The 25,048-nt window shown below is 43.8% G+C and overlaps 1 protein-coding gene across 1 annotated transcript; it reads right to left on the bottom strand.

Annotated features, from left to right (window-relative positions):
* Window positions 1-1,606: 1,606 nt before the first annotated feature.
* LOC106577829 (protein mono-ADP-ribosyltransferase PARP14) lies at window positions 1,607-23,396 on the bottom strand. The gene is made up of 7 exons (XM_014156191.2): window positions 23,044-23,396; window positions 13,257-13,381; window positions 7,675-9,855; window positions 7,315-7,551; window positions 6,976-7,200; window positions 5,686-5,752; window positions 1,607-5,590 (listed from the first exon to the last, which is right to left on the bottom strand). Exons 1-7 carry the CDS (start codon window positions 23,213-23,215, stop codon window positions 4,383-4,385), a joined length of 4,215 nt encoding a protein of 1,404 aa, XP_014011666.2. The 5' UTR covers window positions 23,216-23,396; the 3' UTR covers window positions 1,607-4,382.
* Between the last annotated feature and the right edge of the window lie 1,652 nt (window positions 23,397-25,048).

The raw sequence follows: 25,048 nt of genomic DNA, 5'->3' as shown, positions 1-25,048 counted from the left end.
TTATAACCTTGTCAATGTCTTGACTATATTGCCTATTCATTTGGCAACTCAAACTGTATGTTTTTATGGAAAATAGGGACATTTCTAAGTGACCCCAAACTTTTGAACGGTAGTGTACATTTCAAAATATTCCTAAAGGGGCGTTAACATGGCTTCCATAGAATGTTGTAGTGTCATGTAAATGCTCATAATGCAGAGCCTCAATGTCCCAACTTTCTAAATGCATGGCTCTGGACTGTACCATCTTGTCATCATACGGGTGCAACAGTCTCTGAGTATACGTAGTACTATATGTATAGACCCCTTCAAGTAAGTCTTACTCTACTTTTAATATCCAAACATTTTAGTCTGTTGTAATTGATGATTTCCAGAACTGATTTGAATATTTTCATTATGTAAATTACAGTAATGATATAGGCTACAGTTTATTTCATAAATATTTTTTATCTTATACACATACTGTAAATTACAGTATATTTGATAAATATGTTTTATCATTTTCAGGTGGTAAATTATAGTAATTATGTTTGATTAAATATTACTGATCACTTACATTAAATTACGGTCATATGTTTGAGAAATATTATTGAGAACAGAGTTATTGTAAGGGGTGCGTACTGGCGGCAGAGCAGTCAGGCGCAGGAGAGCAAAAACTGTGTTTACAACGCCGCAGTTTAATAATAAAAACTACCGGAAACGGAACAATCAATCAATGGGTACAAAACCCGTCGCACACCAGACATAACGTGCACAAGCATTTACAATAAACAATTCCGGACAAGAACATGGGGGAACAGAGGGCTAAATACACAACATGTAATGATGGAATTGAAACCAGGTGTGTCGGAAGACAAGACAAAACAAATGGAAAATGAAAAGTAGATCGATGATGGCTAGAAGACCGGCGACGCCGACCGCTGCCCGAACAAGGAGAGGCACCGACTTCGGCGGAAGTCGTGACAGTTATATTTTTGTAATTTATTGGGTCAATTTTTAAGTGTAGTGCTTCTATAATTACAATTATGTTTTTGTTGTATTATAATATTTGTATTTTTTAAGATGTTTTTTTCCCGTAAGTAATAATTCATGGGTATTGATAATTATGGTTGTTGACTGTTTGTTACAGATTTGGTCAATCCAATAACTAACAAAGGCATTACATAAATATTTTCTAGAAATGATGGGTGTAATTAAACAGTTTAAGTATATTTAAAATTCTTAAAGTGTATGTCATACCAATGAAATCTCACTCAACCTTATTTACATTTGGATAATTTTATTTTACAAAATAGGTCAAAATCCTACTGACATATTTATGGTTAATATGCATGTTTCCCGTTTTTGATAATTACTACAAATAGTAATGTTTAGAAAATATTGAGAGAAGGTCAAGAACATTTTAAGGAAATCAATGTTTGTGCAATATTTTTTTTCTTCTAAATACTTTTTTGTAATATTTCACTTTTTAAAACATAAAATCAATGCCTAAACAACCCTACGTTCTCTCCCTCCTGACATACATGTACATTAAGCATAGGTGATACTACAATGTAACTACAATGGTTAAATGTCACTATTTTGACGTATTGTAATGAGACCATGTTGCTTATATATACATACACACACACACACACACACACACACACACACACACACACACACACTCACTGTTTTCTAGTTGGTTATAAGAAAGTCCCCCCACCTTTTGTATTTTCAAAGCTCACGATTCAAAATATAGATGACATGAATTGGAATTATTCGCAGAAGCTCTCTCACATTCAGAACATTACCTAGTTTCAGTTCAAACAATCAATATATCTAATTGAAATATGCATGTTTTACAGAAAATGCATTACTACAAATTAAATAATTAAATGTTAAGAACATTTACTCTCTGTGTCCAATGAATGGGTCATATTTTATTTGCTTCGGTGTAATAATCATTCCAATGAAGTCAGAGTATAAAAACCCATGTGTTCCTCCTCCAGCTGTTTAAACCATAAGCCTATGGATTGTCATGGCCCACAAATAAATACTATGCAGTTTAATCATATTCTAGGGCTGTTGAGGTGACCATATGACCATGTCATCAGTCATGACCGCAGTAAAATTCCATGTGACCTTTGAGTCATGGTAATATCCTTTTATGCACTCTGGAAATGCGTTGGTAGTACCAATAGAAATGCGTTGGTAGTACCTCGCTAACCATAATCAGATCGGTCTATTGTTCCTCTAATCACTCTGACATCAATGCAAGTACAATCAAAATCATCAAAACAGTATGTGCTTTTAAAACTCATCTCACTGTGATTGATTACTTTGAAGAAAGAAGTTCAACGACAGGTTGAAACTCAATGGAAAACATGGATGTTGTTTCAAAGCCCAACACAATGAAATGGACAGCGCCATCTAAGGTGATGATTAATTAAACAACAACCTTATGCTATTAGAGCTTATGCATACATATAAGCCTATATCTGAGCCCAAGCCTGAAAAAAAAACCTGAATTAAAATAATGATTGTGCCGTTATACATAGCCTACCACATATTGTGCATGGCAGAATAACATTTTAAAACAGATTTAAGATGTATTTGGTACATAATTGGTCCTATACGAATTCAGAGTTAGCCAACAATTAAAGGGAATGTGTACAGGATTTTGAATATCCTAGTAATCGTTTTTTTTTTCATAATTAATAGGCTTACGCATTACGATTAGCTACAGAATATCTCACCACCGTGCGTTTCCGTCTCCCCATCATTCCGTTCTTGAGCGCGCAGAGAGGGAGGCTGTAAACAGTTTAATTAAATATATTTCGTTGTTAAAACATGTTACTATCAATGTTCTTAACAGATTTAACTTGGTTCCCCAAATGAAGCACTGGATAGCTGCAGGAACAGGGTTGGAGTGCCCTTAGTATTCTGAGTTTGGGCGGAATATCACCTGTCGCGCAGCAAGAGGCTGCATGCCCCTAAACAGTGGTTGTTGTGTGGAGTGAAATAACCGGAATAGCGGGAAGTGGCCCCCAGAGCATACAGATTACATTTATTTCCCCTCTGCCCCTGTTCCTGCCCATTTGATAAAGAGCTATTCTAAATCTAAAGTTATTTTACATTTGGGTAAAAACAAGATTAAACTGAGATTAGTCTGATGGGAGAAAATGTGATCAGGCAAGGAACAAAGCGCCAAGTTTTTTTGCGACTTTCTCAAATCATCAATTGCCTATAGTCGCATCATGCGCCAATATACGTTTTGATTTCTAAGACATTCTAAGGTTCTAACCATATAACTCTATTGGTATTGTTTGAAATGTTCACTTTTACTCCCAACATATAGCCACTTCATATACGCACACGATCTGACATGGGAAAAACATCCTATCAAGTTCAATGTCACGTCCTGACCATTGTAAGAGGACATTTTCCATAGTAGAGTGGTCAGGCCGTGACAGGTGGTTGTTTTGGGTGGTTTGGGGTTTTCCGTTTATATGTGGGCTTTTTCTAGATTTCTATTTCTATGTTTTGGCCGGGTATGGTTTCCAATCAGAGGCAGGTGTTTATCGTTGTCTCTGATTGGAAGCCATACTTAGGCAGCCTGTTTTTCCTTTGGGTTTTGTGGGTAGATGTTTTCCGTTTCGTCTATGTACCTGACGGAACTGTTGGCTGTGGTTTTTGTTATTTTGTTTAAGTGTTATCATAAATAAAGGAAATACGAGCACTTTACACACTGCGCCTTGGTCTACTCATTTCGACGCCTGTGACATTCAATTATATTCTTCAAACTATAAAATCAGACTTTTGCATGTCAATAACCAGCTGACACATTTTCATGACTGCCACAGAACTATTTGCAATATATATCCCTTGATTTTTACAAAACTATAAAAATGAAAAATGTATGCTAAGTATTTTTTTTTTTTTACATTTGGACAAGCAGCTACATATTTTGGACAAGCAGCTATTCTACAGTGGTATAGAACTGACTGGTGTCTACATAGTTATTAGTCAGATGTTAAAACACACGTTGCCATCACTCAATAGTTTCAGGTATATAGCATCTACTTAGAGTTACTGAAACGTATGAAAATGTTTTCTGCTTTGTGATAAATAAATGGTAACCCAATAAATGGTAACCTGCTCCCTCAACCGCATGTGTGAACCATAAGCCTATGGATGGTCATGGTCCAGAACCCAATGCAGTTTAATACCAGACAAAAGTTTGAACACACCTATGTATAACCCTGAATGTACAACCCAGTAATCTGCTTTTTACAAAACAGAAAGAAAAAGAAATGGGACAAAGAGCTATTCAACAGTGGAATATAACTGACTGATGTCTACATAGTTAGTCAGATGTTGAAACACACTTTGCCATCACTCTTTCAATTATTCCACGTATGATTCTTATGCATGAATCCAGTTGTATCTGATCTGTTACTGTAACCTTTCAAAAGGTGTCCTGCTTGGTCATAAAGACCCTTAGCTTCATGGTAGACAGCATTGGCTGCTTTCCCTGCTGCCTCCTGTACTGTCTCTGCCTCCTCTGCTGCAGTAGCTCCTACTATCCCTCCTCTTATTGCTCCTGCTGTTGCGGCCATCCCAACGACAACTCCTGCAGCTATGCCTACCCCTGCACCTATGCCTATCCCTGAACCCACTCCCAGCCCTGACTCTACTGTAAGTACTGGTAATGCTACCTCCGCCACGGCTGCTGGCCCTATTGTCATTGAAGCTGCTATATTACTTTTGACTAAATTGATCAATGGTTGTGTAGCGAGTGTGAGTGGAATCATTATCACCAGTGTTACCCCAAGTAGAGCTCCTACCACTGCACCTGTTGCTATCCCTGACAATTTGATCAGGAGTTTCCTCCTCGCTCTTTCCTTGGCTTGTTTTCTCATCTCTTCCTCTGACATCTGGCCTTTTGACTCCTTCCTAAGACTCTCTATCTCTGCTTGTATTAATCTCTCTGCCTCTTGTAGCATCTCGTTGGTGTAGAACCCTCCTCCGTTATCTCTCACCATCTTCTCTATGGTGTTGAGTAACTCTGCTACTTGGTACTGATTGTCCCTGTACTGACCCTGCTGATTGGTGTTCCAGTATTTGTTGTCGATCACGTGATAGCGGCCTCCACATTTCTCCACAAGCTTGTTCAGTTCAGCATTCTGTTGGACAAACTTCTCAATGGTCAAACCATTGAGCTGGTCACCATGAGTGAAGAGGACTGTGGCATATTTGAAGGCCTCTGGTGAAAAATATGTCTCGATTTTCGCTATGGCTTCGTTCTCGTGGACTGTGTACCGTTCAACTTTCAGTACAATGAGAAAGGCATGTGGCCCCGGAGCACACTCTGTTATACATTTGACTATTTTAGGTTTCAGCTCCTCTTCAGGGATGTCAGTGTCAAAGAATCCAGGTGTGTCAATCAGGGTGATGTTTCTTCCTTTGATGTTCTTGGTATGAGCTTTACATATCTGTGTTGAGGAGGTGGAGGAACTGTCTGAGAGGAACACATCATCTTGTCCGAAGATGGTGTTTCCAGCACTGCTTTTACCTCCTCCGGTTTTCCCCAGCAGCACAATCCTGATGTCTATAGGGAGGGTTCATAATTATAACTTCAAATGGATCAATCACATACTAATAATGTATTTGATTTAAAGGTGGGGGTGAAGTGTTGTAACTCACCTTGCTCTGGTCGAGTACCTAATACGAACCCTCTGAGATGCAAAGCATTCTGGGCAGTCTGAAAAGCCTGTGGATTAGAACAAACAATACAACTGCAATGAAGGACTGTAACTGTTATTATTGAAAATAATCTGTAATTATGGATGTATGACAGTATTATAAAATGGCTTGGCTGAAACATTGAAGTTAACCTGTTAGGGCTAGGGGGCAGTATTGACACGGCTGGATAAAAAACATACCCGATTTAATCTGGTTACCACTCCTACCCAGTAACTAGAATATGCATATACTTATTACATATGGATAGAAAACACCCTACATTTTCTAAAACTGTTTGAATGGTGTCTGTGAGTATAACAGAACTCAAATGGCAGGTCAAAACCTGAGAGATTCCTTTACAGGAAGTGGCCTGTCTGGCCGCTATTCGGATATAACGATGGATTATTTTGGACCAAACCAACATTTGTTATTGAAGTAGCAGTCCTGGGTGTGCATTCTGACGAAGACAACAAAAGGTAATCAAACTTTTATAATAGTAAATATGATTATGGTGAGTGCTAAACTTGCCGGGTGTCTAAATAGCGAGCCCGTGATGCCTGGGCTATGTACTTAGAATATTGCAAAATGTGCTTTCACCAAAAAGCTATTTTAAAATCGGACATATCGAGTGCATAGAGGAGGTCTGTATCTATAATTCTTAAAATAATTGTTATGCTTTTTGTGAACGTTTATCGTGAGTAATTTAGTAAAATGTTAGCGAATTCCCCGGAAGTTTGTGGGGGGGTATGCTAGTTCTGAACGTCACATGCTAATGTAAAAAGCTGGTTTTTGATATAAATATGAACTTGATTGAACAAAACATGCATGTATTGTATAACATAATGTCCTAGGGTTGTCATCTGATGAAGATCATCAAAGGTGAGTGCTGCATTTAGCTGTCTTCTGGGTTTTGGTGACATTATATGCTGGCTTGAAAAATGGGTGTCTGATTATTTCTGGCTTGGTACTCTGCTGACATAATCTAATGTTTTGCTTTCGTTGTAAAGCCTTTTTGAAATCGGACAGTGTGGTTAGATTAACGAGAGTCTTGTCTTTAAATGGCTGTAAAATAGTCATATCATATGTTTGAGAAATTGAAGTAATAGGATTTTTAAGGTTTTGAAAATCGCGCCACAGGCTGGCAGTGGCTGTTACGTAGGTGGGACGCAAGAGTCCCACCTAGCCCATAGAGGTTAAAGGATTTTTTCCCCAATGCATTGAGTGAGACCTTCTTCAAAAGTCCCTGCTCACCTTGGTAGAATCTCTGTCATTTGGATGGACAATGATGCGGACAAGGAATGGGGTTCTGCTCGCTCGGTTCTGCTCATACCTACGGATCTCTTCTAGCAGAACCTGTGCTACCACGTTGTCAGGGAACTGGAGAACCACACCAGTTCCAACTACAGGGAAGGCAACGGAACGGAAGCCTCGGTTCTCACAAGAGGTCAGAATTTTCCTCACACCCTGCCTCAGAGCCTGAGAGAGGACCAGAGGTCAAGGGTTAATGGAAGTTCAAAGGTCACAACACACACACACACACACACACACACACACACACACACACACACACACACACACACACACACACACCTGTACTGCTGGTCCTTGGGGGTTGTTGTCCCAGTGTGCACAGCTGAGGAAGAAGACACGGCCAGAGCTGAGACCAGACAGTCCCTCCACCAGAACCTTGTCACCAGGTGCAATCTGTTCCCCTGATTCCCTCAGAAATGCTGTCATCAGCGCCGGTCCAGCTGCATCCAACAAGACATTACCCACTCGGGAGGAGAGAGGGTCACTACCAACCATGGGGGACACCAGCGCATCCACCTTCAGAGAGAGAGCGATGGAAAGAGAAAAAGAAAGAGAACATTGAGTCAGTATGAAATCAACATAATTCACAGAGTGTTGTTGAATCAAGGCTGTGGTCATGTCAGTGTGTATCTCTCTCACCTGCTGCTTCTCTATGGTTCCCTGGATGATCTCCACCTGGACACAGACCTCTGGAGCAGCTGTTCCCCTGGCGGAGGCAGCAGTGGTGTCTCTCTGAGGAGCATGTGTAGTGGTGGTGCTGGACTCTACCTCCCACCCAGGAAACTCCCTCTTACCCTGTAACAGCCTATCACAGGCCTCCTGCATGGCTCTCACTGCCTCTCCACTCACATCAATCAGAGTGACCTTGGTAAGGATGCGCTGTTCCCTCCCAAAGTCCCTCACAGCAGAGACTATGGCCTCAGAACACACCTTCAGAGGAACGCCGAATATCCCCGAGCTGATGCAAGGCATGGCCAGAGTCTGGAGCTCCAGGGTCTCTGCCAGATCCAGGGCTGCCTTTACTGTCTTCTCCAGCAGAGGGCGCTCATTCCCACCTACGCTGCCACCTACAGGTCCTACCGCGTGCAGCAGCATCTTACAAGGCAGATTCCCTCCTGTGGTCTCTACCACTGTACCTGTGGGTACTCTCCCTATCTGCCTAACCAGATCCCTGCTGGCCTGCTGTACCCTAGGCCCCCCCACACGGCTTAGAGCTGCAGCCACGCCACCAGCGTGATCCAGGTCCTCATTGGCTGCGCTCACCAGTGCATCTGCCCGTTCCTTGGTGATGTCACCTTGACGCACCACTACCTGCAGCCCCCGCTGGAGGCGATAGCTGGTGGATGTGATCATCTCCTCCAGTTTCGGGCCGGTGCTAGCTTCGCCGGCAGTACCACCGTGGTTGTGCAGCGGCATGAGGCAGTGTTGAGAGCGGCCCACCACTCCCAGGTACTCACTTCCCAGGCCCTGGATGTAGCGTTGCGCCCCCGGCTGATCTATGGTCACAGTCTGGTGGACCAAGGAGGCCAGAGCGGGGCCCAACCTCTCCTTAACCTGGGTCACCCGGACAGAGGGTCCACAGAGCACCACAGTGGGGTGGATGGCTGAGGCTAAGTGGTAGAGGGTCACCCCAGTGTGTTCCACACCGATCCTCTCCAGCAGTTCTGGTAGGTGGTCAGCAATCTCCGGGTAAGGGAGACACACTGTCTCCTCCACACTGGACTGGTCTATCAGAAAGGCCCTGATCTCCTCCCTCAGCTCCTGAACCTCCTTCATGTGGCCCAGCAACTGCACTCTACACCCAGGACCATACCTTGCTACCACCCTGCGTCTGCTCTGGTTCATCTCCTTGACCTTCTTCTCAAGCTTGGATTTCAGTCCAGATGGCAGGGCGGCACAGTTGGGCACATCAATCTTCTCCTCCCCAAACTCCCCCAGCAGATCCTTCTCAGCCTGGTCCAATTTCCCAGAGGAGAGGGAGAACAGACGGAGCTCTCTATCCCCCAACTCTACCTCCACATGGAGTCCCAACCCCAGCAGACTGCTCAGGTTCCCAGGCCTCCCATACTCATCCCTCAGGAAGGACAGAAGGTGGGGGGACACCTTAGGCACCACCTGCTCCAGCACCAGAGAGATCTTATTTGTAACTAACTGTCTGGCTGTCCGGACTTCACTTGCTGAACCCTCCAGCACCAGCTGAGCTGAGTTACTGCGCGTCACCCTCACCCCTGGAACAGCCTCACCTAGATCCTTCTCTATCACTTTCCCTAGAAGACGGAGTTTGGACTGTCCCAGACGACAGTTTGTGCTGATATTCTCCTGCTTCCCGGAGCTCAGACCCTGAGCCTGGAAGGCCTCCAGCTCCTTCAGCTTGGCCTGGACCTCGGGCCCCTCCCCAACTACCACCGCAAACCCTTCCCCTGCCTCGCAGTAAACCCCCACATCCTCCGAACCCAGGGTACTGCTCCGCAACAGAGTCTGGAGCTTACGTGGGTCTACCTCATAGTGGCATTTGTACTGCTCCTGGAGCTGTTTGAACAGTCTCTCTACCTCTGCCTTCCATGGTCCCACCCCAAACCCGATCCCATCTCCACATAACCCAGCTTGGCCTGAATCTCTGACCACTGCCCTCCCGTCCTCTGGATAGAGGTGGACAGAGCAGCCCAGAGAGGACAGCTGCTGTTGCAGGTCTCTTCCAGCCCCAGGGCTCTCCATCAGGTATCGCAGGAGGTAGGAGTCTAGATGGAGTTCATGCTCTAGGCCACCAGGTGGCGATGTCTGGACAGGGAGGGAGGGATGAAATGGGAGGGACTGGTGACTCTAGAGTCAGAGAAAAAAGGTGTAAGTCCTGGGTAATTCCACTGTTAACCTCTATGGGACCCCTTCCCGTTCTCATCCCGTTAACGGGATTGAGTTTGACAACAGCCAGTGGAAAATCAGAGCGCCAAATTTAAAACAGCTAAAATCTTATAATTCCATTTTCTCAAACAATCAACTATTTTACACCATTTTAAAGATAAACTTCTTGTTAATCTAACCACATTGTCCGATTTCAAAAAGGCTTTATGGCGAAAGCATAAAATTTGATTATGTTAGGACATAAACTTCACAAGAAACACCACACAGCCATTTTCCAAGCAACTAGATGCAACACAAAAACCCAAAACACAGCTAAATGAAGCACTAACCTTTGACGATCTTCATCAGATGACACTCCTAGGAAATTATGTTACACAATACATGTATGTTTTGCTCGATAAAGTTCATATTTATATCCCAAAACAGCATTTTACATTGGCACGTAATGTTGAGAAATGTTTTCCCTCCAAACCTCCCGGTGAATCAGCACAATGAGCACACATAGTACGTAAATTCTCATTGTAAACATTGATCAATATAGAAGTGTTATGCACAGAATTATAGATACACTTCTCCTAAATGTAATCGCTTTGTCCGATTTCAAAAAAGGTTCACGGCGAAAGCACAATTTGCAATAATCTGAGTACAGCCCAGATGACACTAACAACTAGAAACCCGCCATCTTGGAGTCAATAAAACTAAGAAATTACATTATAAATATTCACTTATCTTTGATTATCTTCATCAGAAGGCACTCCCAGGAATCCCAGCTCCACAATAAAAGTTCGATAAAGTTCATATTTATTTCCAAATGATCCATTTTGTTTGCGCGTTGGGTTCAGTATCCAAATCCACTACGCGCATGCTTACTTAGTCCAGACGAAAAGTCAAAAAAGTTATACTACAGTTTGTAGAAACATGTCAAACGATGTATAGAATCAATCTTTAGGTTGCTTTTATCATATACCTTGAATAAAATTCCAACCGGACCTATCCGTTGTCTTTAGGAGTGAATATGAACTCAGCTCGCTCCCAAGTCATTGCACGTGACTTGATCCCATGCCTTATCATGGGACACCAGTTTACCACAGCTGGTATTCCCTTCAAATTCACCATAGAATCTTCAAACACCATTCTAAAGACTGCTGACATCTAGTGGAAGCTTTAGGAAGTGCAAAATGAACCCTAAGTCACTGTATACAGTCAAGGCAATCACTTGAAAGGACTACAAGCGCCAGACTTCCCAGTTCCTGCTTGGATTTTTCTCAGGTTTTTGCCTGCAATATGAGTTCTGTTATACTCACAGACACCATTCAAACAGTTTTGAAACATCAGAGTGTTTTCTATCCAAATCTACTAATAATATGCATATTCTAGTTTCTGGGACAGAGTAGTAACCTGTTTAAATTGGGTATGTTTTTCATCCGGCCGTGAAAATACTGCCCCCTAGCCCTAAGAGGTTTTAACCTGTTAGGGCTAGGGGGCAGTATTTACACCGCCGGATAAAAAACGTACCCGATTTAATCTGGTTACCACTCCTACCCAGTAACTAGAATATGCATATACTTATTACATATGGATAGAAAACACCCTAAAGTTTCTAAAACTGTTTGAATGGTGTCTGTGAGTATAACAGAACTCATTTGGCAGGCAAAAACCTGAGAAGGTTTCATGCAGGAAGTGGCCTGTCTGACAAGGTGTTGTTGTTCTTGCTTCTGTTTATTGAAGAGTCAGGATCTTAACTGTAACGTGACATTTCCTACGGCTCCAATAGGCTCTCAGAGCCCGGGAAAAACCTGAACGATGACGAGGCAGCCTCAGGCTGAAACACATAATCGCCTTTGCCAAGTGGCCCATCAGAGGACAATGGAATTAGGCGCGTGCCCGATTCGACCCAGTGATATATTTTCCTTCAGCTGTTTATCTAATTGCAGATTCCCGGTCGAAATATTATCGCTTTTTTACGAGAAAAATGGCATAAAAATGTATTTTAAACAGCTGTTGACATGCTTCGAAGTACGGTAATGAAATATTTAGAAATCTTTTGTCACGAAATGCGCCGTGCGCGCGACCGATATTTAGCATTGGGATAGTGTCTAGAACGCACGAACTAAACGTCGCTGTTGGAACATAACTATGCATTATTTTGGACCAAACCTACATTTGTTATTGAAGTAGAAGTCCTGGGAGTGCATTCTGACGAAGAACAGGAAAGGTAAGACCATTTTTCTTATAGTAAATCTGATATTGGTGAGTGCTAAACCTGCTGGGTGTCTAAATAGCTAGCCCTGTGATGCCGGGCTATGTACTTAGAATATTGCAAAATGTGCTTTCACCGAAAAGCGATTTTAAAATCGGACATATCGAGTGCATAGAGGAGTAATGTATCTATAATTCTTAAAATAATTGTTATGCTTTTTGTGAACGTTTATCGTGAGTAATTTAGTAAATTGTTAGCAAATTCCCCGGAAGTGCTAGTTCTGAACGTCACATGCTAATGTAAAAAGCTGTTTTTTGATATAAATATGAACTTGATTGAACAAAACATGCATGTATTGTATAACATAATGTCCTAGGTGTGTCATCTGATGAAGATCAACGGTTAGTGCTGCATTTAGCTGTCTTCTGGGTTTTTGTGACATTATATGCTAGCTTGAAAAATGGGTGTCTGATTATTTCTGGCTTGGTACTCTGCTGACATAATCTAATGTTTTGCTTTCGTTGTAAAGCCTTTTTGAAATCGGACAGTGTGGTTAGATTAACGAGAGTCTTGTCTTTAAATAGCTGTAAAATAGTCATATGTTTGAGAAATTGAAGTAATAGGATTTTTAAGGTATTTGAAAATCGCGCCACAGGATTCAACTGGCTGTTACGTAGGTGGGACGAATTCATCCCGCCTGCCCCATAGAGGTTAATGATTATTATGTTTGGCTTTATCTACGTTTATCATTGTATGTCGACCATACAGTTGCGTCTGGATTATCTGATAAATCTAGTAGCTGGTTTGACATTTGTCCATTTTGTTAGTTTAGTACCGATTTTTTTTCGTTAGAATTTATTTTAATGTCATTCCTCATATTGTCAATTCATGTTTTACTTATTATAACATCAAGTAAAATCAAACATGCAATAAAATCAGTGCAGACCATTTTGACCTCATTTGAAGGGATAATAAAGTCATTACCTGATAGACAGATGCATGATATTTGACTAAACTTTGTGTTTACTGGCATGTAAATACAACAACAGTGCACTGACGTCTGTGTATTTGGACCTCATGTTATGGAACATAAAAGTCTTATCTAACAGGTTATGTGACTCTGCATGTACTGTATAGGTGTGTCTGTATTGTCTGGCCTCACCGACTGACTGCTGACTGGTGAGGTTGTTGTGGGTGGAGGCTCCAGGCTGTCTCTCAGAGTGAGGGAGAGAGGTCCTCCAGGCATCTCCAACACATGATGAGCTTTCTGAAGTACCCTCTCCTGGACTGGAAGAGTTACAGAGGGATGAGTTGTTGTTGTACTTGTAGTTGCTGTTGTTATAGTAGTAGTGGTAAAAAAAAAAAAACTAAAATCACCAACAAATGTTTATCTTAAAAGCACCAAATGGGGTCATTTTTTACCCCAAATTGGTAATGATTGCATAGAGACACTGTCTGTCAAGCAGTAACACGTATAATTTAATTAACCTTTTGTAACACAAGCATATTTTCTTTCACATTTTCACACATCGGTTTTTGTATGTTTTGCATGCTTTTAACCTCTTGACGTTCGCCTAGGATAGGGGGCGCCACAGCGCATTTTGAAAAAAAATCGTGCCCATTTTAAACGGCCTACTACTCAAACTCAGAAGCTAGGATATGCATATAATTAATACTTGTGTATAGAAAACACCCTAAAGTTTCTAAAACTGTTTGAATGGTGTCTGTGAGTATAACAGAACTCATATGGCAGTCAAAACCCCGAGACAGATCGAAACAGGAAGTGGAATTCTGAATTGCGAACTCAACTTCATCACGTTGCCTATTAAATCACACCGTGAGCTATGGTTCATTGAGCACTTCCTATTGCTTCCACTAGATGTCCCCAGTCTTTACAAAGTGGATTGAGTCTCCTACTGTGAAAACTGAATGAATGAGACGCTGTTGAAATTGGTCACATGAGGAGGGCCATCACCATTATGACGCCGGCGGCCCTGGCTTCCCTCCCCTTTCGAAACGTTTTGAAAGACAATGCAATCATCCTCCTTGAATCTTATTGGCTCTCTTGTTGAAAAACGCCCTGAAGATTTATGTTATACAACGTTTGACATGTTTGAACGAACCTAAATGGGAAAAAAATGCATGTTCTCGAAATGGCTGTCCGGCGGCCGACGGAGCATTTGGATCAGCCTTCAGACGCGCTAACAAGAACAAGCTCTTGGAACATAAAGGAGTAATTTTTTCGAACGAAAATACATTTGTTGTGGACCTGGGATTCCTGGAAGTGCTTTCTGATGAAGACAACCAAAGGTAAGGGATTATTGACAATAGTATAGAAGACTAGATGTGATATGCGATTGTTCCAAGATGGCGCTGACCTGTAACGTTAGCCTATTTTTCAGAGTATCGCATCCCCTTTCATCGCAAAGTATGATTACCCAGTAAAGTTAATTTTAAATCTGGCATTACAGGTGCTTTCAAGGGATATTCATCTATAAATCTTAGAATGACAATATTACATTTTAAAAATGTTTTCGAATAGTAATTTAGTAAATTGTAGCTCTGTTTCATCGGATGCATTTGAGGGAAAATAGTTAGTCAACGTTACGCACCGATGTAAAATGCTGTTTTTATATATAAATATGAACTTTATCGAACAAAAGAATGCATGTATAGTGTAACATGATGTCCTAGGTGTGTCATCTGATGAAGATTGTCAAAGGTTAGTGCTGCATTTAGCTGTTTTTTGGTTATTTGTGATGCATGTGGTTGGTCGGAAAATGGCTATGTGGCTACTTTAACGATATACTCCTCTAACATAATCCAATGTTTTGCTTTTGCTGTAAAACATTTGAAATCGGACAACGTGGTTTGATTCAGGAGAGGTGTATCTATAAAACGATATAATTTGAAAAAAAAAAATGATATTTTTTTTTTATTACATTTTGTTATGCTAATGGCGATATGATTTTTCGCTGGATGTCGCACAGGGGTTAACAGTTATTTTTATAAATGTAATCAATAGAAACTTATGAAAAATGTTTGGCTATTCATTCAAAGTGTTGTGTTTCTGTTACGTCTACTCCCACTCCCCCTCTCCAGCGTCAGTCTACTAACCACAGGTCCTGGCAACCCACCTTTACGCAATCCTGGCAACCATTATTACAGACATTTCACATTTTAGTCATTTAGCAGACGCTCTTATCCAGAGCGACTTACAGAAAATGGATACATTTTTATTACATTTTAAATACTGGCCCCCCGTGGGAATCGTACCCACAACCCTGGCGTTGCAAGCGCCATGCTCTAGCAACTGAGCTACACATGCATCTCATTATGAGTCACATCTGGACTTCATTATTTCCTTGATTACTTACCCTTTATATCACACTCTTGTTGTCAGTCATCAGGTATTGTTGTTTGTGTTTCCATGTCAGACACTTTTCATTTTTTATTATCGATCCATGTTTGTTGTTATTAAACTCACTAACTGCACCTGCTTCCTGACTCCTGGCATCTATGTTACAGAATACTACCTCCACAAATGGAAGCAGCAGTTAATCAAGACATCTCCCAGATGGTCGGTGAACAGGGACACCTACAGTCGTGGCCAAAAGTTGAGAATGACAAAGAAATACATTTTTCAAGACCTCTGCAATCCGCCCTGGCATGCTGTCAATTAACTTCTGGGCCACATCCTGACTGATGGCAGCCCATTCTTGCATAATCAATGCTTGGAGTTTGTCAGAATTTGTGGGATTTTGTTTGTCCACCCGCTTCTTGAGGATTGACCACAAGTTCTCAATAGGATTAAGGTCTGAGGAGTTTCCTCGCCATGGACCCAAAATATCGATGTTTTGTTCCCCGAGCCACTTAGTTATCACTTTTGCCTTATGGCAAGGTGCTCCATCATGCAGGAAAAGGCATTGTTCATCACCAAACTGTTCCTGGATGGTTGGGAGAAGTTGCTCTCGGAGGATGTGTTGGTCCCATTCTTTATTCATGGCTGTGTTCTTAGGCAAAATTGTGAGTGAGCCCACTCCCTTGGCTGAGAAGCAACCCCACACATGAATGGTCTCAGGATGCTTTACTGTTGGCATGACACAGGACTGATGGTAGCGCTCACCTTGTCTTCTCCGAACAAGCTTTTTTTCCGAATGCCCCAAACAATCGGAAAGGGGATTCATCAGAGAAAATGACTTTACCCCAGTCCTCAGCAGTCCAATCCCTGTACCTTTTGCAGAATATCAGTCTGTCCCTGATGTTTTTCCTGGAGAGAAGTGGCTTCTTTGCTGCCCTTCTTGACACCAGGCCATCCTCTAAAAGTCTTCACCTCAATGTGTGTGCAGATGCACTCACACCTACCTGCTGCCATTCCTGAGCAAGGTCTGTACTGGTGGTGCCCCGATCCCGCAGCTGAATCAACTTTAGGAGACGGTCCTGGCGCTTGCTGGACTTTCTTGGGCGCCCTGAAGCCTTCTTTTGTGGCAGGGCTGAAATGCAGTGGAAATGTTTTTGGGGGATTCGGTTCATTTGCATGGCAAAGAGGGACTTTGCAATTAATTGCAATTCATATGATCACCCTTCATAACATTCTGGAGTATATGCAAATTGCCATCATACAAACTGAGGCAGCAGACTTTGTGAAAATTAATATTTGTGTCATTCTCAAAACTTTTGGCCACGACTATACTTTGTCAACACCTCAACCAGCTGGCTCATTTGGGAACGGCTATGGATGAGGTCCTCTTCAACGAGTCAACATTACTCAAGGGGCATCATGTCCAAACAGTGGAGATTCTCTATCACAAGTCGACCCAGCGAGCCAGCACCCCAGCCCATCCAGCTGTCCGTCCTGTTCAGCAATGCCAGATTGTCCTTCCCGGACAAATGGGACGGAACTCCATTGAAATGCCGTGTACCCCTCCCTACTCCAGTTCTCCCTCTATTTCGCTCATCAGATGGGAGCCTCCACCACTGAGAGGTCCAAGGTTGCCACGGTTATTTCTCTGCTGACCAGATGAGCGTTGGAGTGGGCCACGGCCATCTGGGAGAGAGGAGAGGATAAGCTGGGTGCTGGGTTCCTATGAGGGGTTCATGGCTCTGTTTAGGGTGGTCTTCGACCAGCCACAGGAGGGTAGAGAGGGGGGTGAGCGCCTACTCCAACTACGTCAGGATGGCCAGACCGCAGAAGAGTAGGTGCTCACCTTTCAGACAGTGGCAGCATCCAGCGGCTGGAATGAGCCGGCGCTCCGCAACCTCTTCATAAAAGGATTGCGCGAAGAGGTCCAGAAGGAGTTGGCACGCTAAGATGACAACTTATCCTTGGACCCCTTCATCACGATGGTCCTCTGTCTGGATAACCTTCTTCGTGAGCGTCGAAACCCGGATCGCCTCTCTCCCTCCTCCGTTGATCGTTCTGAGTCAGAGCCTGAACCCATGGAGGTGGGGGCCACACGTCTCTCCGCGGCTGAGCGATGCCGTCGTAGACAGCTGGGGCTCTGTCCTTGTTGCAGACAGGAGGGGCACCAACTTCAATGGTGTCCGGTACATTCTAACTGGGGATCAACAAGAGCAGAGGGACAGCGACGTGATCATCCGTCTCCTGGGTTTGGCGTGAGTATTCCATCCTCATCACTTTCCGCCAAACTCGTTATGTCAACTCCTGTTCCGTATGTGCCCAATCCAAATCCCCCCGGGAACGCTCCAGCAGGGAAACTCCTTCCTGTGCCTCAGCGTCCCTGGTCTCATCTGTCCATTGACTTTGTCACTGATCTCCCCTCTTCTGATGGTTTTACCACCATGTTGGTGATAGTGGACAGATTCTCTAAATCATGCTCTTTCATCCTTCTCTCTTGTCGCCATAATGCTCTACAGGTCGCTGAGGCACTGTTTCAGCAGGTCTTCCGGCACTATGGCTTTACAGAGGATATCGTCTCAGATCGTGGCCCCCAATTCACATCACGTGTATGGAAGCCTTTCATGGAGAAGCTGGGGGTCACGGTCAGCCTCACTTCCGGGTACCAGCGTCAGTCTAATGGGCAGCTGGAGAGGAATGAACCAGGAGCTGGGGAGGTTAATGAGGAGCCACTGCCAGGACCGGCAGGGGGAGTGGGCCCGATACCTTCCTAAGGCTGAATACACCCAGAATTCATTGCAACACTCCTCCATCGGGCTGACTCCCTTCCAGTGTGTTCTGGGTTATCAGCCAGCCCTGGCTCCATGGACTCCGAGCCAGACCGAATCTCCTGTGGTAAACGAGTGGTTCAGCCACGCAGAAGAGGTATGGAACGATGCTAACGTGAGACTCCAGCGCGCTGTCAGAAAGAGCACGCGGATGCCCACTGCAGTGAGGCTACCGTGGTCCATCCTGGTGATCGTGTCTGGCTCTCCGCCAGGACCCTCCCACTCCACCTGGCCTGTAAGGAGCTGAGTCCCTGGTTTGTGGGGCCGTTCAAGGTCCTCCAAAGGGTCAACAATGTCATTTACAGATTACAACTCCCCACTAACTTCCGGATCTCACCATCTTTTCATGTTTCCCTCAGGCCGGTGGTTCCTGTTCCTTTGGCTGATGCCATCCCCCCCTCCCCTGGACATTGAGGGAAGCCCTGCCTATGTCGTCAGATCCCTCCTGGACTCCCAACATCATGGGGGTCAGCTCCAGTACCTGGTGGATTGGGAGGGGTACAATCCAGAGGAGTGATGTTGGGTTCCAGTGGACGACATTCTAGATCCCAACATCATCCGAGAGTTCCACCTTCACGTCCAGACCAGGCTGCTCCTCTCCCTCGGGGCTGTCCTCCTGGCCGCCGTCGTCCTGCGGCTGGAGCCGCGTGTTGGGGGGGACTGTCACATCTACTCCTGCTCCCCCTCTCCGGCACTCGACATCGCTGGTCTACTAACCACCAGTCCTGGCAACGCACACCTGCATCTCATTATCAGTCACACCTGGACTTCATTACTCCCTGGATTACTTACCCTTTATATAGCACTCTTGTCATTAGATAGTATTGTTTGTTTCCATGTCAGATGCTTCTCTTGTTTTGTTATCGCTCATTGTTATTAAACTCACTAACTGCACCTGCTTCCTACTCCCTGCATCTAAATGACAGTTTCTGTGATACTCAGAGGCTAGGTAAATGGTAATTGAGCTAATCTGAAGTACCGGTACACCCTAAGTTGGGCATTATAGGCTATATAGGTGGTGGTGCCATCAGACTTTATAGCTTTTTAACTTAGTTCCAAATGTATCTGAAATATGAAACTCAACTTGGTACAGAGAAATGAACTAGAATTTTAAAAAAGTGTTATTTTTGAGTTACGCTACCATGACCCCCCAGGGGTCAAATCTGGAGTGGGTCAATATCTATATATTTTCAGGGTGCATACTATATATATATATATATATTCTACATCTGTGCCACATTTGGTGCTTTTGTCAGAAAGTGAACTGAGTCCACATTTTCAGCTTTGCTGCACACCACTATTATACAAAATATAATTTTTTTCATGCCACCATATTAACACAGACATTATGGCAAATGATGTTTTTTATTTTTTCAGTAACTAGTTTCTTGACAAATTTTCAAAGAATAAAAGAAAAGGGTTTAAAAAATGACCCCTTTTTTTACCCCTTGGTGTCACGCCCTGACCTGAGAGAGACGTTTTATTTCCTCTATTTTGGTTAGCTCAGGGTGTGATGTGGGGTGGCCATTCTATGTCATGTATTTCTTTGTGTTTGGCCGAGTATGGTTCCTAATCAGAGGCAGCTATCTATCGTTGTCTCTGATTAGGAATCATACTTAGGCAGCCTTTTCCCCACCTGTAGTTGTGGGTAATTATTCTTTCTGTGAGTGTTTTGTGTGCGCCTCAGTTGCGTCACGTTGTTTTCTGTTTTACCTGTTTCTTGTTTTGTTCGGTTTCACTTCAATAAAACTATGTGGAATTACCGGCACGCTGCGCCTTGGCTGCTCTATGACAGGGAGTTTGAGGACAGTGAACGTGACAGAGTTACCCACCACAAGAAAGCCAAGCAGCGTGCGCTTACTGGGAAGACGAGCTGGACTGGGGAGAATCAACATCGACGGAAGCACGAGAAGCACCCCCCAAAAAAATTGTGGGGGGGGGGGCACACGGGGAGATTGGCAGAGTCAGGGTGGAGACCTCAGCCAACTCCCCATGCTTACCGTGGGGAAAGTAGGACTGGTCAGGCACCGTGTTATGCGGTGATTCGCACGGTGTCGCCAGTTCGCATTCACAGCCTGGTGCGCTCTGTGCCTGCGCCACGCAGTTGCCGTGCTAGAGTTGGCATCCAGCCAGGAAGGGTTGTGCCAGCTCAGCGCTCCTGGTCTCCAGTACGCCTTCTCGGCCCAGTATATCCTGCGCCAGTTCTACGCACTGTATCGCCAGTGCGCCTGCACAGCCCAGTTCGTCCTGTGCCCGCGCCCCGCACTTGCCGGGCTAAAGTAAGCGTACAGCCAGGACGGGTTGTGCCAGCCCTAAGCTCCAGACCTCCAGTGTGCCTCCACGGCCCAGTATACCCTGTGCCTGCTCTGCGCACCCAGTCTCAAGTGCGTCTCCCCAGTCCGGTGAGACCTATTCCGGCTCCACGTAAGAAGCCTCCTGTGATAATCCATGGCCCGGAGCCTGTAGGGATGATCCATGGCACGAAGCCTCCAGTCATAATCCATGGCCCGGAGCCTGTAGGGATGATCCATGGCGTGAAGCCTCCAGTCATAATCCATGGCCCGGAGCCTGTAGGGATGATCCATGGCACGAAGCCTCCAGTCATAATCCCTGGCCCGGAGCCTGTAGGGATGATCCATGGCGCGAAGCCTCCAGTGATGATCCATGGCCCGGAGACTGTAGTGACGATCCATGGCACGGAGCCTGCAGCGACGGTCCCCAGTCCGGAGCCTCCTGAGACGGCCCGCAGTACGGAGCCTCCTGAGACGGCTCGCAGTCCGGAGCCTTCAGCGACGGTCCGAAGTCCGGGGCCTTCAGCGACGGTTTGCAGTCCGGAGTCTTCAGCGGCGGTCTGCAGTCCAGAACCTCCGGCGATGACCCTCGGTCCGGTTCCTTCTACGACGATCCACGGTTCGGAGCTTCCGGCAAAGATCCGCGGTCTGGTTCCTCCGGTGACACAAAAGCGGAGGGATCAGCGGGCGGAGTGGGGGCTACGCCCCGAACCGGACCCGCCACCATGGGTAGATGCCCACCAGGACCCTCCCCTATAGGTTCAGGTTTGCGACCGGGAGTCCGCACCTTTGGGGGTGGGGGGGAGGGGGTACTTTCACGCCCTGACCTGAGAGAGACGTTTTATTTCCTCTATTATGGTTAGCTCAGGGTGTGATGTGGGGTGGCCATTCTATGTCATGTATTTCTTTGTGTTTGGCCGAGTATGGTTCCTAATCAGAGGCAGCTGTCTATCATTGTCTCTGATTAGGAATCATACGTAGGCAGCCTTTTCCCCAGGTGTAGTTATTCTTTCTGTGAGTGTTTTGTGTGCGCCTCAGTTGCGTCACAATGTTTTCTGTTTTACCTGTTTCTTGTTTTGTTCGGTTTCACTTCAATAAAAATATGTGGAATTACCGGCACGCTGCGCCTTGGCTGATCTATGACAGGGAGTTTGAGGACAGTGAACGTGATACTTGGGGTCAAACTTGACCCTTGTTGGTGCTTTAAGGGATAATAATATACCATAATATTTAAACTATTTATTCAGCCTCTTGCATGCATTGAATTGTTTTGACAACACATCACATTTATTTTTTGCAATAGACCTATCGAATCCCATGAACTATATACAGTGTGTATATATATATAATAAAATGTTTAAGGTGATAGCGCAACAGCTTCCTTAAACGGGTAGTTCACCCAAATTACAAAATGACACATTGGTTTCGCTAGCCTGTAAGCAGTCTATGGTAAAGGCATGACAGAAATCCATGCTTTCGTTTAGTTTCACTGGCACTGTTTCCACTTCCCGCGAAACCCGACACTGAATTGCATCTAATTCTACGTTGGGCAAAAAATTGTGTTACCGCTGTTGGTCCTTTCAACAGTAGGAATGCGAGACAATATATCCACAGGAAAGTATAATTAAATCACTTTATCAAAGTGATGGTAGTATTTCTATCACCTGAAGCAGGAACAGAACCATGTAAACAGGTGCACAAGCTCTGCAAGTATGCATGGCTTGCATGTATTTTCACCTTATGCGCATGTTTCGGGAGATAGAAGACTGCCAGCGCTTTGAAGTTTATTTAATTATACTGGAATTTTTCCTCAAAACAAAGGTTGTAAAAGTATGCTAGACATTTATAGAATCAATCACACCTAGTATGATGATTCTGTGACAAAGGGTGAATTAGTTATTGATTTATACAGCTATAACATTTTGTTTGAAAGATTTGATGTATTTCCATCAAATCAAAACTGGATTTTTTATTCAAAACAAAGGTTGTAAAAGTATGCTAGACATTTATAGAATAAACCATATCTATTTTTATGTTTCTGTGACAATCAATTAATTCGTTATTGACTTTTACAATTTGAAATTGATTTTGGCGAATATCTGTTGAATGTCTGATGAATGTCTGTTTGTCTGTTGAATGTCATAATGTGTGACTATAAAACCAACTGGTTAATATCGGTCACATGACTTGAATGGGATTTGTGCCACAAATATTAAACATTGTGGAAACTGCTTAGACTGCTTACAGGGTATGGAAACCAGTATGTACATTTGTAATTTGGGTGAACTATACGTTATGATATGACAGAGATAATGGGGATGGGGTGAGCAGGGTGTGTTATGTTTACGCATGTAGCCAATTTAAATGTGTAAGTGAAACTGTTCCAGAATTATCCACAGGAAAAGATTTTAAGATACTTTTTTACGTTTCACATTTAGTTTCAAGTACAGTTCAAATTCAACATTTTCATACCTGCTTCGTCAATAAATGCGATCTTGTAAACGTTGTCACCAACTTTGTCTATCGGTCCGCAGTCTCCACCACCAGATTTACGGCGAACCTGAAAGTACTTTTCTATCTTCTCTTTCTGTGCTGGATCCAGACTGTGAACCTCGAAGAAAACGGGGTATTTGTAAACTTCCATATTGTAACTTAAAGTAGCCTATTCGCTTTCTTATAATAGCTACTGTACACGGGCTCAAATCAGTTTCATTCGAACACCACAACCGTTTACCGATCATCAGGCCTACTGTCATTTATTTTTTTTGCTGGTGAACTTGCCAATCAATGTAGGCTGAAGCGAGCACGTCTCTCGCAAAAGGAACACACCTTTTTGGATTCTACTTGGCAACATAGACCTGGGCTCATTCAAGCGGAGCAGTTTTGTCAAGTGTTCACCTAGCTGATCTAGGTTGTAATCATTAGTCCAAACAGTTGAAAAACGTTATGTTTTGCAAACAAAACAAGAGTTTCTATTGGACAAATTCATGCAGGTCTATCCCCATTTTGTTTCCTTCCGTTTAAGAAACATTTTTCAACAGAATCGGCGGAATTAACACACTCCTGAACACCTGCATACACAGTCCACTTGCATAGCAGCGGCAGCCACATACAAACAGCCTCATCACTTTGTTTGTTGTATAATTCCTTCAACGCTCATATGATTTCAGTTTGTGAGGGTGCGATTTGGGGGTCAACATTATAAAGCAAAGCTCAGATCATGTTGATCTGAGCTTTGCTGTTGGAAAACTACATTTGTGTCCGACTTTTGGCTGTCACAGATGCACCTCCCCTGACTTCACTCCTCGACGTTCTTCTTCTTCTCTTTGGTATTATGGCTGTCCGCAAACAAATGTTGTAGGTGCATGCAGCCACCTAATGTTTTGGCTGTGTATCACATTGGAGGGTAGTGGGAGGAGCTATAGGAGGACGGGCTAATTGTAATGGCTGGAATGGAATAAATGGGACGGCATCAAACATATGGAAACCACATGTTTACTCCATTCCATTTAATCCATTCCAGCCATTACAATGATATAGCTCCTCCCACCAGCCTCCACTGGTGTTTTAGCTTAATATTCTCTATTATAAAGAATTGCCCTACCAACTAACCCTACACCCATTAAAACCAAATCACTATTACACTACTCTGGCCCGATCTGATCCTACACCTGGGAGGACAGGACACTATCGTTCAAAACATCTTGTAACTCATGTGCAGTAAACTCTCATACACCCAAGCACGTCTCTGCAGTTGTCACCACAACATCTATCCTCTGTGATTCACGTTCCATTCCTGCGGTACAGTTGACAATCATGGCCATGACAAAATAAATAATAATAGTGAATCACTTTATTCCTATCACTCTCTCAGAGGCGGCTGCAGGCTTTTGGGGGCCCTAAGCGAGATTTGGTTGGGGGGGCCCCTCATCTTGTTGCAAAACATTTTAGTGGCCCCCCTCTTGACGGTGGAGAGAATCATTTGATTTAAAGTCAATTTCCTGCAATTCTACACATTTACAGATCATTTGTTGCTGTTTTTCAGCTAATTGTGTGCAATTCTACCCATTTTGTGATGGGGTGGAGAGAAAAATGTACAAGTTTAGATAGCTGTCTAGACTAACTACCAATCTAAAAACTGTTAGCTGACAGTTAATTGAGTGACTGTCATTGACTTGACATAACAAGAGAAAAACTGCTGATGCATTACCAAATTTCGAAATTGCACCTAGTATATTATACTATTCTTTTGATTAGGGGGCCCTAAGCCAGGTTTTCCCACACTCGGTCCTGGGGCCCCCAGGGGTTGCACGTTTTGGTTTTTGCCCTAGCACTACACAGTTGATTCAAATAATCAAAGCTTGATGAGTTGGTTATTTGAATCAGCTGTGTAGTGCTAGGGTAAAAAAACAAAACCGTGCACCCAGGGCGTGCTCCAGGACCGAGTTTGGGAAGCACTACCATAAGCGATCGCTTA

Source organism: Salmo salar, chromosome ssa18 (assembly GCF_905237065.1).
Source record: "Salmo salar chromosome ssa18, Ssal_v3.1, whole genome shotgun sequence".
Lineage (NCBI taxonomy): Eukaryota > Metazoa > Chordata > Actinopteri > Salmoniformes > Salmonidae > Salmo > Salmo salar.
Note: the sequence above shows the minus strand (reverse complement) of the source record. Positions and strands in the feature narration are given on the sequence as shown.